At 33.3% G+C, this 15,706-nt stretch overlaps 2 protein-coding genes and 1 non-coding gene across 3 annotated transcripts; 1 reads left to right on the top strand and 2 right to left on the bottom strand.

The window, feature by feature from the left end:
- The first annotated feature begins 1,431 nt into the window (after window positions 1-1,431).
- Window positions 1,432-5,987, top strand: LOC149398560 (GDSL esterase/lipase At5g55050-like). Its single transcript, XM_089615927.1, has 5 exons — window positions 1,432-1,838; window positions 2,579-2,715; window positions 3,715-3,948; window positions 4,954-5,203; window positions 5,700-5,987. The coding sequence occupies exons 1-5, from the start codon at window positions 1,565-1,567 to the stop codon at window positions 5,921-5,923; spliced, it is 1,119 nt and encodes a 372-aa protein (XP_089472053.1). The 5' UTR covers window positions 1,432-1,564; the 3' UTR covers window positions 5,924-5,987.
- On the bottom strand, window positions 3,565-3,637 carry TRNAF-GAA (transfer RNA phenylalanine (anticodon GAA)). Its single transcript has one exon. It is a non-coding gene; the product is annotated as a tRNA-Phe (tRNA).
- Window positions 5,988-6,403: 416 nt separating the features above from the next.
- On the bottom strand, window positions 6,404-14,944 carry MSH5 (MUTS-homolog 5). Its single transcript, XM_089615235.1, has 34 exons — window positions 14,909-14,944; window positions 14,169-14,200; window positions 13,715-13,809; window positions 13,529-13,609; window positions 13,387-13,459; window positions 12,965-13,028; window positions 12,280-12,434; window positions 12,037-12,138; window positions 11,930-11,957; window positions 11,823-11,854; window positions 11,689-11,746; window positions 11,456-11,542; window positions 11,280-11,336; window positions 11,073-11,174; window positions 10,926-10,970; window positions 10,669-10,746; window positions 10,423-10,473; window positions 10,270-10,351; window positions 9,970-10,043; window positions 9,796-9,895; window positions 9,471-9,567; window positions 9,296-9,385; window positions 9,162-9,226; window positions 9,028-9,086; window positions 8,832-8,908; window positions 8,649-8,735; window positions 8,392-8,453; window positions 8,234-8,295; window positions 7,810-7,863; window positions 7,603-7,688; window positions 7,396-7,427; window positions 7,267-7,290; window positions 6,728-6,843; window positions 6,404-6,633 (listed from the first exon to the last, which is right to left on the bottom strand). The coding sequence occupies exons 1-34, from the start codon at window positions 14,942-14,944 to the stop codon at window positions 6,553-6,555; spliced, it is 2,424 nt and encodes an 807-aa protein (XP_089471361.1). The 3' UTR covers window positions 6,404-6,552.
- Between the last annotated feature and the right edge of the window lie 762 nt (window positions 14,945-15,706).

Genomic DNA, 15,706 nt, shown 5'->3' with positions numbered 1-15,706 from the left:
TCATGAAGCAATGCTGGAGAGAAAGCATAACGACAACGAGAATCTTGGCCTCTTTTCAATGGCCAGTCTTGCGAGGTCTAATCAACAGTCTAGAAGGCTGTACAACAACAACTATAATAATTCCTAGGGGAACTTCAATAAGAATCAGCGCCAAAGCCAATCGAACTAGGTCTACAACAATAATTCAGGTCGAGGAGGCTACACCAACATAGGCAATTCCCAGGAACGAGGAAGAGAACGTACAAACCAGTCAACAAATGACAAAGCGTTCTGGAAAAATAACATGTTGCAATGCCAATTATGTGGCAAGATCTATAGCAACTCAGTGCTACTATAGATTTGATCACTCATGGGATGGTCCTAGTCAACTACAAGGCGGAGCTCTAGTGCAAGGCAACGTGGAATACCTATGCCAAGGTCAAGAAGGTGCAACAATGTCATCTCATTATCCTGATATAGGGTATCAGGGTGATGAGTTCTTTCAATATGGAGGCTATGCAATGGCTGCGAGTGATCAAAGCTTTCAAGACCCAAGTTGGTGTATGTCAGAAGATAACGAGTGGTGCCCGGACTCAGGAGCTACCAACCCATCACAACTTATATTGGAAATTTGACCACAAAGTCAGAGTTTCAGGGAACCGACCAAGTGCACATGGGAGATGGTAGAGATATTAGCATTCATAACATTGGTTACACATGTTTTCGATCTCCGGCATAAATTTCTCAACTTCGAGAGTCTTGTGTTTGATGATCCTAGCTTATACAGGAGTGTAGTAGTTAGGTGCTCTGCAATATGTCACGATGACAAGGCCTGAGCTTTCTTCAACATAAGTAAGGTCTTCCAATTTATGCATGAGCTTCTTGAAGATTATTCGAAGTCTATTAAGAGAATTGAAAAGAAACCTACTATAGTTAGTTTTGATAAAGTATTATTTAATAGTTAAAACATTGAAAGCATCTCTAAAAAACTACTTAACATATCATGTAAAAAAACAAAAAAACTAATATATAGCTTAAAAGTGTTTATACAGACTAGCGCGCTAAAGTGCTTTTCACGTACTAATTGATCTAATTATGAAGAAGATTAATCTATCAAATGTATTACAATTCACGCCAAAAATAAGAATAATAGTTAGATACCACGAATTAAAGGTATAGTTGGGGCAAAAAAGCTGACTACATTAGATTATACACCACAAAAAAACCAGTCAAACAATAACGAATATATATTGCTACATTCCTTGATGTATATAACAAATCACGACACGTTGATCATTTGACTTTTCTTTTTCCTTTCATTATAGTTCCCGTATCTAGCTACTAATATATACAATATATACCACATACATATAATGACCCCACACGGTATTAAATATTTACATGCTATATATTTATTATATATCCAACGTCTATATATATTGAACCATTGCACAAAATACATATAACTCTATTTCTCTCTCTCTCTCTCTGTCTCTCGGCGAAATATACTAGACTGAGAGATCAAGAGATACATAAATATATATTCACTGGGGAGATATTAAGAAAAACAAGAAGAAAAAAACCTATGGGCTACAGTAACATTATTAATGTTTTTATGCCAAATAAGGGAATGAGTTTCATGATATGTTTTCTTTTCTTAAATTGTGTAGTTTTTTTCTCAGAAGCTCAAACTGTCCCAGGTGTGTATGTATTTGGAGACTCACTAGTGGATGTTGGTAACAATAATTTTCTCAAACTATCTCTAGTGAAAGCTAATTATCATCCCAACGGAGTCGATTTTCCGGGGAGAAAAGCTACCGGAAGGTTCAGTAACGGAAAAAATGCTGCAGATTTTCTTGGTGAGAACTAATCTTCTATATATTGTTATTTCATATATAATTTATGTGATATATATATACACATATATATTTGTGTTTTTAAATTTATATATCTTATTAATTCTTTGAGAGTGGTATCTATATCTTATTAAAGTTCTGTAATAGATTTACAAATAAACTGTAGAGAGTATTATAAGTTATTGATAGTTAAAGCTTAAAACTAATAAAACTGATATATAGATACCACTCTCGTAAATAATCAATCAATGAAACTTTCTCTATTTTACCTTATATGTAGCAGAATTAATTAAACTAAAGTACCTTAATTAAGTGGTGCTAGGAAATAGAAATATTAGTCATGATAATAATAATAATAATGATGACCACAAATTCTCAATCCAAAAACAACTCATTCATGCTAATAATACATTGTAGCTGGCTTTTCTTGTTTGCTTCTGTTTCTGCAAATATCATCTCAAAAAAAAAAAAAAAAAGTTTATAAAAAGACAAAACAGTCACTCGCATACATATACATACGTGTAACAAGAAACTTTTTTCTTTTCACTTTTAATCTTTTCCAAAGCTTCTGTAATATAAGCGTACGTCCGGTCTACCCATATCTAAATTATATAATGAATATTTTTTTTATTGCATATGCATTAATTGATATTGTGCGTTTTATAATTTGTTAACATGTCATCATCAAATTAGTATATATGCTATAATGTACTGATTAAAAAAAATGGGATGTATATGGACAGCTGAGAAAGTAGGGTTACCAACATCACCACCATATCTATCACTTGTCAAATCAAGGAACACCGCTTCTTCCTTTCTCGCCGGAGTTAGCTTCGCCTCTGCCGGAGCTGGGATTTTCAACGGCACGGATGAAATTTACGTAAGTCCAAACTTAACCCCCTCTTTTTTTTTTCCTATAATTGATTAAAAGTTTTCAGAAATTAGGTATTTAATAGCTTATATATATATATATATATATATATAATATATGATATTTAGAAAATATCATTTACACATTCTTCTAAGCAGTGACGGATCACATGGGGTCCAGGGGTTCACGTGACCCCCTCAATTTTTTTTTTTATTTTTTTTTTTTACATTTTTAGCCATTTTTTTTTAATTTTAAAAAAAATTACCATAAAAGTTTACAAATTAGCTCCACTTGAATTTTTTTTTCAAATTAGTCCACTCTGATTTTTTTTCTTCAAATTTGCCCCTCGTGGTAAGCTTTTCTAGATTCGTCACTGCTTCTAAGCAAGTGATTTTCTGTTTTAGCATAAGGAAAAATAAAATTCTTGGCTGTGTATTACTACTTTTCTAAGAATTTGAAAAGGAATAACAAAGAATGCAAGTTTGGAATTCAGGTTTTTTTTAAGGGAGAATTTAGGTATTTAATTGGGAAATTTACAGGACTAATATCTTTAAACCGTACATTTTTAAATTAGTGACTGTTTTAAGTCTTTTTTAAAATAGTATTTTTTTTAACTGAATAACATGTAAATTACAATTTAATAAAAAGAGACTATGTCAGTGATAAATATTTTAGAGACGTTCTATTAAACTATTTCAACGATAAAAACTTTAGACACATTATCTTAAACCCTACTTTACACTATTTTAGTGATAAATATTTTAGACACTATAAAATACTTTCCAATATTTTTTTTATTTAGTTTCTATACACTATTGTTTTTAAATTTCTAACTGCAAAAAAAAGAAAAAAAAAAGATGCGGTGAGCGTGGATCGAACACGCGACCTTCAGATCTTCAGTCTGACGCTCTCCCAACTGAGCTATCCCCGCTGATATGCTATTCCACAAAACAAATAAATAAATATATGATAAATATTTTATTTATTGTTTTTATTTGATAATTTCAGCGTCAATCGATTCCTTTGACACAACAAGTTGAGTACTATTCGCGAGTGCACGAGAAGCTTGTGCAACAACTTGGACCAATTGGCTCAGCAAATCACCTCTCGAAGTCGCTATTCCCTATTATTATTGGAAGCAACGACCTCTTTGGCTACTTTGGCTCTTCCAAACGCCGTTCTCAAGTCTCCCCACAAGATTTTGTCAACCAAATGGTTGCTCATCTTACACAACAAATTAAGGTAATAATAAAAAAAAATTCTTTGATACATACATACGCAAGGGTGGAATCGGAAATTAAAATCGAGGGCGACCGAAAATAAATAAATTGTATGAAATATCTTATAAAAATGTCTAAAATTCTTTAAAAAAAAATATCTCAAAAAGTATCATTCATTTAAATCAAAATATAAAACGACTTGATTTTATATAAAAAAAAAACACTAAGCAAATCACTAAGTATCTAAATTATCGCTAAATACAAAATTAATTTGTTAGCAAATTCTTTCACACAAGTCAAAGTAATCGAATTTTAATATGAATTAAATTATCCGTATATGCAATGTATATACACACTTAGCTCCATATATGATATATAATCCGTCCAAACTAAAATTCCATTCATTTGAGGGAAAAAAAAAATACAGAATGAATCAAGAGAATAAGATAACTATGAAAGAAGCGCACCACTAACCAAACATTCCAAAATATTAGGACGCGGGCAACAAAATTACAAAAGATATATTGAAGTAAAGAAGGATCAAAATTATTAGGACACCGACCACAAAATTACAAAAAATGTATTGAAGTACAGAAAGATTAAAAGTAACTATATGGAATTGATTCTGAAACCCCGCACACACAATTAGAAGAAACAAAAAATTTAAGGAAAAAATTAGGCACGTAGATACAAGCATGCATGTTTCTTTATTGAAAAAAAAAAAAATCTTCTTTTTAAATAGGGCCCATGAAGTCAAAATTGTATATATAACATACGACAAATTTTCAATTTATTCTTTATTGGAAAAAAAGACATTTTTTCTTCATTTTAAATAGGACCCATGAAGTCAAAATTGTATATTTACATATGAAAAATATTCAATTTATTCATGCAATCTTGTTAATTTTCTAAATTTGATGTGTTATAAGTTATAAAAATTGAATATCTTTGTGAAAAAATAAAAACATACGACGCGACTTTTTTTTTCGTTAACTTTCTCATGAGTATTTTGGTAAACACGAAATAGAATTTGTACAATTTGGGAGCTCGGAAGCTAGTGGTGGTGGGAGTGGGAGCGATCGGTTGCTGCCCGGACGAGAGGAAGAAGAGCCCTTCGGGAGAATGCTTTGAAGAAGCGAACCATTGGACGGTTGAGTTCAACACTGGCATCAAAACGACGTTGCAACAGCTCAAATCGGAGCTCGTTGGTTTCAACTTCGTCTTAATCGACACCTATCAAGTCTTGCTCAACCTCATCCAAAATCCAGCTTCTTATGGTGAGTAGTACTACTTTATTTAATTTTTTTTTTCTTTTCTTGTTAATTATTTGAAATAAACCAGCTTTCCATGCTTTTACAAAATATAAATAGTCCCCTTTTATTTTCTACTTTAAAGTCTGATCCTTTGTTGACGACTCGCCAAGTTACATGTTTGTTGTTACTAACTTGTCGTTTTCAAGTAATGTTGTCGTTTCTAAAATTAACTTTTGACCCCCAGAAAAAAAAATCCATAATAAGTATAACATCCTTACAACTAGTCGTCACTTTTAAGGGGTGGTTTTAGAATAATTGGTAAAATCTTAGCCTATAAATAAATACGATTAACGGTGAAAACTATAGAAGTATAGAGTAGAGGTTACGGAAGAAGTTCATTTTACCAATTTATCTATGTTTTTTTTTTGTTTTTGTATCAGCTCATTAATACAGTTTAGAGGTTGTTGTCTAATTGTATGACAGAAAAATAAATTAATCTTAAACTGATTTGTGATTTCAGGATTTACAGAGGTAAAAGCTGCGTGTTGCGGGATCGGTAAATTAAAGGCAGACTTACCTTGTCTTCCATTAACGCCATACTGCTCGAACAGAGCAAACCACGTGTTTTGGGACCGATACCATCCTTCCGAAGCCTCGGCCAGAATCTTAGTCAACACCATCTTCGGCGATTCAAATAGTGCCTATTCATTTCCGATGAATATCAACCAACTCATTGCTATTTGAACTTTAAAAAAAAAAAAGAAAAAAAAAAAAGGAAAGATGTCTTTGCCTTATTAGATTATAATTTTGTTTCGTGAGGAGTAGAATATTTTTTTTTACCATATTCATCATATGCTTACATTTTTGCAGCGTTATAAGTATTTGGTGGGAGTCACAAAAAAGAAAAAAGAAATAGGGGTGTGTGTCAGTGTGTGTGTTGTCTAAGTTCAAAATGTTCTATACACTCTTTACATATAAATAGATAATGAAGCAACAGTTTTTCAGTTCTTTACTTCATTTGATTTTTCTCTTTTATCTATCCTTATCTTTGTTATAGCTTTCTTTCCTAGTTCTGTTCTCTAAATTGAAAAAATATATCTCCTTAAACATATAGGCAAATTTTTTATCTATTGTGGCTTTTTTTTTCTTCTTCTTATTTAGATATGATTAAATCCTTGTAAAAATCGGATTGGATGCAGTGAAGCATCAGACAATACACGAAAAAATTATGTACATAAACTAGGTGACGATTTTCCTGCTAAATAAAAATGAAAAAACAAAAGAGTCTAAAGAAAATTAATCCAGGTTTTGAATCTCAAAACTCCTATACACATCAAATTACACATCACCTTATTAGCAAAGCCTTTTCGGGACTAAATCGACAATATCTCCTGGAAAAAGAGGCTAAGATCTCCCCGAGCAACGTCAAACTTCAGCATCTTATCCACCGCTCTCTGCATCATTTCAGCATATATAAAATGAATAAAATAAAATAAAATAAATTTTTATGTCACATTAATACAAAGCCTGGCATTTCAGAATCAACACCGTGTATTGCTGATCTCGTGCCGCTATATTATCATCGCACAATCGCTCGATGCGCTTGTTTTGTCCATTAGCTTCCAACACCGCCGCTGCCCTCTTAATGACTTCCTCTGGGACACCTGTACATTGGAATATAATTCGCGCGTGATTGCTTTATTATGTCAAAATAAATTACACTACTATACTAAAGAGTAAAGACTCATTCACAATAATTAAGAGTGATTTCTTGGCAAGGAAAAAACTCATACAAAGATACAAGGAATTTCTCTGAGTCTTTCTTCCAATCTCTAGAGACTTCACAAAAATATCCATCATTATTTCTATGCAGTTCTAAAAGTCTCTCTCATATCAAATTTCTTCATAATTCTAGAATGTTCAAGTTCGCTACACCACGATTAAAAACGGTTGGAGTTGTGAGTCGTTAAAAATCGTGGAAATATTGAGGCAAGACTATGATCCACGTTGAATAAACAATGAAATCAAAAAGAGAATCAACGAAAAAATATTGTAAGTATAAACGATTCCATTGTGTTATTGCGTACCCGCGAGGAGCGCGCAGTGAAGACCTGCACAAGTGTAACGAAATATTACGATTTATTGATTCATTTTCAAATAAAGATCATTGGATCAAGTGTTAATAGGAAAGTACAGACTCTGATGTTTGAACTCACCGAAGCTGAGTAATGCATAGCCTGGAACTAGCCTGCAACAAATAGAAGGAATAGTGAATTAAGCGATAATTTCATGCTTAAAAGAGGAACAGAAACGGCGTAATTATTGGCTTGACATAAAAAAAATATATAGAGAAAACTATATGCACTTAAAATCACAAAACTAAAATTGGCATTGAAGCAAATTCTATAGAAAAAAAGGTCTACCTATATAGAAATACGACCTCATCGGCATCTCTAGAGCTGTTGTCGGGCCTCAGCACGCTCATTGTGTAAAATTTGATGTTCTCGGACTATAATATATATATATATATATATATATATATATATATATATATATATATATATTATGTTGTAACAAGCAATAGAAAAAGGTAACAAACTTCTGTTGTAGAGATTCACGAGGATGCATACTTTTGGCAAACAATGCTCGTCAAATAGCTCGGTCAAATGAGTGCACACCAGAACCTGCAAATTATCTTCTATTTTTAATTACAAAATAATACAAAGTAGTCAATTTATATCCAAATATTTCATCGGCCGATAACTCAGAAAGTGAGTAAATGTTGGTGTTCGATGACACAATATAAGATTATAGCTTCCTAAACTCTAATAACAGAGATTGTTTCTTCAATATTTTCTCACATGCCTACTAAAACAAAGTAATTATAAGGAGGATTAAGGCGTATAGGAATCGAGCTTCTCACGAGTCCTACAAGGTGGCAAAAATGAAACCAGCAGTAATACAGGGAAAAAGAACTGTAATGCATAAACTCATAAGAAACAAGCTTAACAAGAAAAATATAAATGAATATAGAAAAGATGTGAGCCTCAAAACCTTTGGCGGTTCATCTTGTGAGACAAAATGGCTTATAGTTCCACCAAGCAAACCAATACCATCTGAAATCATGATGAGAAATTACTGAAGCTAATACCATCCCCTATTAGTGCTAATCCCCGTAAAAAAAACTTACAAAGTGGGAGAGAGAAACTAACCTTCTGTTAGAGTGCCTTTCCCAAACTCATCCAACAAGCACAAAGATCTTGAGCTTGCCTGCCTGTAAAGTTCATCATGCAACCATTCATAATGTGCCTTCTTTATCAAATAATTCCGTTGCTGTTTGGTAAAAGAAAGGGTCTTCTTTATAGAACCATTTAGAATATTAATGAATTTCTCAAGTCTGAAAGTTATTTGAGACGTGACAGAACTATCTAATAACCATCAAGTTTCCTATACGAAGAAAATCATATACCTCAGCATCATTCCTACTTGATGCAAATCAATCATGAATGTTGATTGTTCTGCAGTCATAAATTTGGTCCCCATTGCGCAGAATATCCTGTCACAATTTTCGGCCGGAGTTATTATAAGATTTGTGAATAGATTTCCACTCGTACATTTTTTTAAGATCTGTGTGTATACAAAAGGAAAAAACCTATCAGTCAATCCTACAGTAGCTGCGTCCGCTGGAACGTAACTTCCAATGTGAGAAAGGAAAACAATCAAAGCTACCTGAAATATATTATATAAAAAAAAAAGAAAAAAAAACGTTTGATACTTGTAATCGATGAATTCCATCAGTGAACCAGTTGAAATCACCAAGGGTGATGAAAAATGTTACTCTTTTGTACCTGCTTTATATAGATGCTTTTTCCTGAATAGTTAGGACCAGTGATGATATTTATCCTTCCTGAAAAATATTTGCTAAATAAATTCAAGTTCGAAAGGTTTAATACGCAAGTGTGAATCTTCATTTCTCACTCACCATCATAGTGAATCTTCGTATCATTTGGAATAAATGTGTCCACCGTCATTTCCTGCAAAATATGTCTGAAAACAGAAAATGTATATTGCATCCTATTTAATGAAATTGTAGCAAAGAAGCCACGAGGATCTGACCTGCCATTCTGTATGTCCAGCAAGTTTTCCACGGTTAAAGTAGGCCTTACGTAATTGTTCTGCCGCGCAACGAGTGCCAATGATAAAAAGCTGTTGGAATGAACAACGAAACTTTTTTTTTTTTAGTCATGAGAATTGAGGATAGGGATGAGAAAAAGGGAAATTGTGTTCTCACCAGTCAAGTTCGGCTGTAAAGTTCACTGCCTTAAGCAGATGTGTTGAAAATAGTTGTAGATGTGTTACCAAGTCTCTAATTATTGCCCTCTCCATATCTTGAGCAGTGAAGTGGTTAGACAAAAGAAACATGAAAAATTATGAGAAAATTGGATTAGTTTAAAATGGACACTTGGTACTTTGTGCCTTACAGTCAATCCATAATGAAACAATGCATGCATTTGATGGCAAATAAGCTTTATAGAGCGGTGATTCTTGAGAGCAATTTCATTGAATTCTTTTGTAGAGGAAAGCAAAAGAAAGGAAAATTTGCAGCATAATATTACCGAGGATTTTGTGATAAATATCTCCAAGTAGGTTGTCCAATTCTTGCGTCTTAGGGGTCCGATAGAAAAACCTCGTTGTTTCCCCATCCACATCTGAGAACTGCTTTGGATAGCTATGATCAGATTTGTGAAAACAGAGGAGAAAATATCTCAAATTTACAAATATTTGCTTACTGCAAAAATAATATCTTCAAGTTTGTCCAGGGTAACATCACCAATTTTTTCTTCAAAAATACACATCAAATACCCTACAAAACGAACCAAAAGAAATAAAGGTCTCAGGAATTGAATATTGAATTAGCATGCAAACATGAAAGCAAATCAGTTTATTATGATTGTGACCGGTAAACTGATTGTCCATTCACGTGCCACGAGATTGAACCCAAAAGGATAAATATAGAAATTCTTTTGACAGCATAAACGTGCAACACTCACACCAGGAATGTTATGAAGCTGCAAAGAATGTGAACAAACCTATCTGATTTATGTAAACAATACGCGGTGGAATCTTTCCGTTACACAACTGAGGGAATCTCGAAAGTTCCATTGACGCCACCTGAAAGGTATCTAAACTTAAGCTTATTCCTGTCTTTGAACTTTGATTTCAAATGATTTCTTTAAGGCTACCTCGTCTAAAAATTCAGGCAATTCCTCGTATATTTGCCTGAGCTCATCCAACTACATCACAGCAGGTGATTTAAAAGTAACTCCAATTACAGAATTAAGCGTAGTTGCAGTAAATCGGAGAATTAAACAATGACAAATACACACTAAAACCGGAAATAAAATTCAGTAAAGAAATTTAGACAGTCAGTAGTATGTTGATTACAATGATAAAGATTCATACTAAATTCCGGATTTTTACAAGCTGACCTCGTTGCAGAAACCATCTTTTACTATTGTCTCATACCCCTTCTGTTTACTTCTAGAAACGTCGAGAACTCCAATCACCTACACGTACGATTCCAAAACTTTTGGGAACAAATTTAAGGAATGGATCAAATAAAAAAACAGATTAAAAAGGCATGAGATAAAGCTTCCGATTTCTCAGTTATGGTGTCAGTTTAACAACCTAACAAAATACAACGTCGTAGCTCAAGTAGTTAAGAAATAGGATAAAGTAAACTAACTAGCTCGTAGACATATGCAAGCTCGGTTGTTATGGTAGAGTTAGCCTGGAGGAAAATCAAACAGAAATTCCACACAGACAAAATTATGTCAGTGCATATTGTGATTCAAAATATTAAGTATCAGCAGTTCAAATATTTATGTTTCACCTTTTCAGCAATGTCCAAACTCAAGAGTCTTGCATGCTCTCGTAGATTCTCAGAAATGCCAACTTCAAATATCTTCTGAATATGCAAGAGCGAGCAAACACTCTACAAGAAACTTCATTGCATCATAATTTGGTATATCACGAAAAGATAAGATACTATAATACAGTAGGTTGAGTGAATGGGAAATTCCCCTGTTCACATTCCAACCTTTAAAAAAGCCGTCCAGTCACCAATGGCACTTATGGAGCTAGGAGAATTGAATTTCTTCAAAAAAGAGAAACAAAAATGAAAGTTCTGAGCCAATTACAAAAACGCGTAAGCTTGTACTATGTAAGAAGCAAAAAGAGTATCAACGAGGAATTATGCAAAGCAAACAACTGTACCCTGAGAATGTGGGGTATATCTTTCACAGACTTTAGAGCCTCACGCAGTGAAAGCATCAACTCATCAGAAGCAAGAAAGAACGATATCTTAACCTTGTTAACGACAACGAGCTTTATACAAAGTTCTTCTCTTCAGTTTACAAAGACATATATAATATCAACACAGATAATGGTCTTATTCATAACACACCCATACAAAAGCAGCCGAGTAATTGTATACCATTGAAGGATACTGCGTCAAGACGGCTGTTTAAATTTTTGAAGTCCAGTATCGGCCTTAGAAACCAGTTTCTAGCACGAGATAAGGAAATATGTTTGTTTAAGTCCTATTTCAGCCTCAGAAAAACCCTTCGATGAAAAACTTTACCTCAGTAGACGTTTCCCTGCTGGTGTAACGCACTGTATACAAAGACAGTAAATTATATCACACTACAAGAACGGCTTTGGTTAAAAATGAATTTTAGCACTACGAACCTTGTTCATCATGCCAAACACAGAGAACCTGTGGTCGCAAATTATCAGCACATAAGTTATTATATAAACAAAATTAGAAAGATATAAAACCAATGACCACTCGGTACCCTTCTTTTGCTCTTCCAATCCCCATATGGCTTGCATGTTTGTCAATTTGAAATATCTGCAACGCCTCATGAGCTGCAGAATCAAGTTTGAGAAAATTGTTTCTGTTTTTCATGGTAAAGGAGTACATTCCCCGACTGTTGCATAGCATGAATAACTTATTTATTCTAAGAAGAAAGTGAACAGGGAAGCTAAGCGGGCAAAAGTAAAGGAACTCAAGCTTCAAAGACCGTGACGAAAGATACAATGAAACTTCGATAACAGAATCAATTGTGATCGAGGAGTTCCCGCTTTCCTTTTGCTCAAGCGTGTCTACAATCATCTCATTCTCTAGAATGGCGAGAAGACCCCCACTTGCTCGAACTTGAACGTCACTTCCCATGTCCATCATAGAATTTAACTGCAGTAGTTCAAAGTTCAAACAGAAACAAAGTCATGGGTTAGTGAGCACAAGAAACATGAGTGGTCCAACCAGTAGCCTCTCTTTAAAGCATGGTAATTTGTTATGAACCGAGATATTTGATCCACAACAAGCTAGTCAAGAGAACGATTATCGAAGAGGAAATGGAATTGTATTGATCTTGAGCGGTATTACAAAGAGTCACGGGAGAGAACCTCCCAAATATTCTCTTCCACAAGCAATACCAAATGACAAGATACCTTCTCCTAGTAGTTCCTTTCTATTTATACACTATTACAACTTATGATAATACCCTATTAACCCCATAACTATCTATTAATAACTAACCCCTCCTTATATCTACTATCCACAACAGAATTTTAGGCTTCTGCCGTTGAAGAAAAATAAGACCTCGAATTATTTCATCACAAATTCCAGGAATAGTTAGCAAATGGTGATATTGTTGATAAGGTCAAAATGATGTGACCAATTACTCAGAGAAAAGTGGTTAGAAGGTAATATCAGCTTACAAAACAAATCCTCTCCTTGATGTTTAATCCTTCATCCATTCCAGTTACACGGAGGTATATCAATCTGAAAGATAGACGACATAAGAGAGGTTATGTTAAAAAAATGTAACACTTTTTTTTATCATAGGAGCTAGCATTTATTATTATTCCCAAAACTCGCATAGATGAACACTTTAGTAACTCTGATTATTTTCTCTTCCAAAGTTGGAGGCTGAAATGGGGTCTAAAAGTTTATTAATCTATTCTAAAGTTTTCTAAAAAACGAAAGACATGTATAAGGACTCCGTTGGTGCAAAAACAATTTTCCATAACGCAACATTTGAATAAAATTGAAACTATTTGTCATGAACATTAGAATGATCAGCATACCATAAATTCACGTAATTTCAAAATTGTTTTCCAAACAGCTGACTGAAACATACCGATGCCAAGCTTGCTCATAGCTGAACACAGAGCTCTTTACGAGCTTCACAGTCGGAGTTTCATTTGTTCCATCTGCAAAACCTAAGATTACAATCTGGAAAGCTCAAATTCAAAACTGGCCACGTGGCACAGGAAACATACCGCTCCTCTCTAAAGCAGACAAGAGTGATTCTTCACTTTTACTGCTCGAGTAAATTATCATAGGCTTAGCTTGATACTTTACTGGCCAATGCACAGGAATAGAGAGAGAAATTTGAATGCACGGTCATCAAAAGTAAAATTAAAGACGAGAGGATGAACCGTTAAATAATAACGTAAAACTCGTACTCAAATCTATTACAGGGAATCCAGCGCTCCCATCTTCCCAAACTTCCAACACATGAAGTTGGCGAATACTTGAATCATAATATGATACTCCAACTCTGAAAGCGAGAAGGGAAATCTTATATATGATCCGATAGTCACTGGTTTAAAAGAAAAAAATGGTCTGAAATTTATCCGCGGAAGACATAAGAGTCCTTTCTTAATTGAAGAAAAAAAAATGACACATCTGATTTCATAATTTTAAACACCTTACAACACAATAAGGCTATATCATTTCTAGGAGAAGAATCAATGCAACTTTCCATTTCCAGCTGTGAATATATAATATCTGCATATTATCAGACCACTATCTTCTAAGACTCGAGGTAATGCAGAATTTCATTACGTTTTTTCGCGTCATTTATAAATCTCAGTTGGCTTCTCAGTCACAGCAAATTATATTGAAAGAAAAACTCACCGACGGCCATTTTGAATACATGCCATGTAGACCTGCAAAATACCAAGCAACCAAATTACTCACTCTTTCGCAATAAATTTACTTACATTCCAACACATCGGCGTACATTAATCACTCCTAAAATATATACATGAATACTCATCTTCTTCTATTTTTCTATTAATCACAACTGCGTCTGTTCTTATTTTCCAAAGCCAGTTAAAGATTGAAACGAAGAACAGAGATCGAAATAAATTAGATAAAAACTATATGAAGATCGATTTCTATATTATTACATGAACGAGAACGTGCATATATAATGACGACCGAAAATTAGCAAAATCACATACGAATCTCGAAATTCAAGAGCTCAAAGTCCAAATTCCACATCAAAGAACATTTACGAAGAATTACTAGCCAAACACGATTTCACTTTAAATAGAGTAATTTTAGGATATTCGAGCAAGAAAATAAAAAAGAAATTGAGGTATAAATTCACAATATCGTTCATTTCCTAGAATCTCGATCTTTTAAGCATCCAGAAAGAGTAAATTACGATTCAGCAAAAACAAAACCCCAAATGAACTAAATCAAACCATGTCAGTATCGTCACTTCATCTAATTACTGTTTTCACTAATTTTCTGCGACTCACGAATTCAGCAAAAAAAAAAAAAAAAAAAACCTCGCTTCGTCGTCCATTTTCTTACAATTTCCCGGTAAACAAAAAGAAAAGTTAGAGTTTCTATGGATGAGATTCGACCTGAGGTACGGCTTCGGTTTCGTCGATTTCCTCCATTGTAGTTGTTAGAGCAAGCGAGAGAAAGATAGAGGAGAGAGGACAGAGAGAGGTGTCGAACCAGCGCGGGAAAAATTACGTAGGCTCGTCTCGGTATCCCAATATTTAACAATCAAAATCAGAATCAAACGACAAAGAATGATATTAAAAACGACAGTAAAGCGGATATGAAAACTGCATATCAAAGAGTAACTTATAAAAAATGGCATTTATCACTTTTTTTTTTTTTTTTTTTTTTTTTTTTGCTATAGACTTTTTCAGTCTCTTTGTCAAATTTTGTCTTAATTTTTTTTTGGGAAAATATCTGTAGTATACCCCGTGTTTAATCAAAATGCGAGATTTATCCCCTCTATTTATAGAAATATCAGATATATCCCTTCAGTTTAATATAAATGACATATATCTCCCCTAAAAAAATGTTATATTACAAATATCACCCTTTTCGTTTATTTTTTACAAAAAAAAAATTTGAACTCCCAAAAATACCCTTAATAGAATAAATATTTATTTACTGTTTTATTAAAAAAATTAAATCAAAATCTCTCTTTATAAAAAAAATCATTAACTTTTTATAAAGAAATTTTTTAATTTAATTTTTTTGCATATAGAATAGAAAATAAAAAACTATTTCATTAAGGGTATTTTGGGGAGTTTAAATTATTTTTTTTGTAAAAAATAAACGAAAAAAGATGATATTTGTAATTTAACATTTTTTAGGGGATGAATATGTCATTTATATTAAGCTGAAGGGATATGTCTGAT

The sequence above is a fragment of the Urtica dioica genome, chromosome 5 (assembly GCF_054948205.1).
Source record: "Urtica dioica subsp. dioica isolate 48M chromosome 5, U.dioica_male_clone48M_v1_H2, whole genome shotgun sequence".
Classification (NCBI taxonomy): domain Eukaryota; kingdom Viridiplantae; phylum Streptophyta; class Magnoliopsida; order Rosales; family Urticaceae; genus Urtica; species Urtica dioica.
The sequence above is the reverse complement of the archived record's forward strand: the minus strand, read 5'-3'. Positions and strand labels throughout refer to the sequence as shown.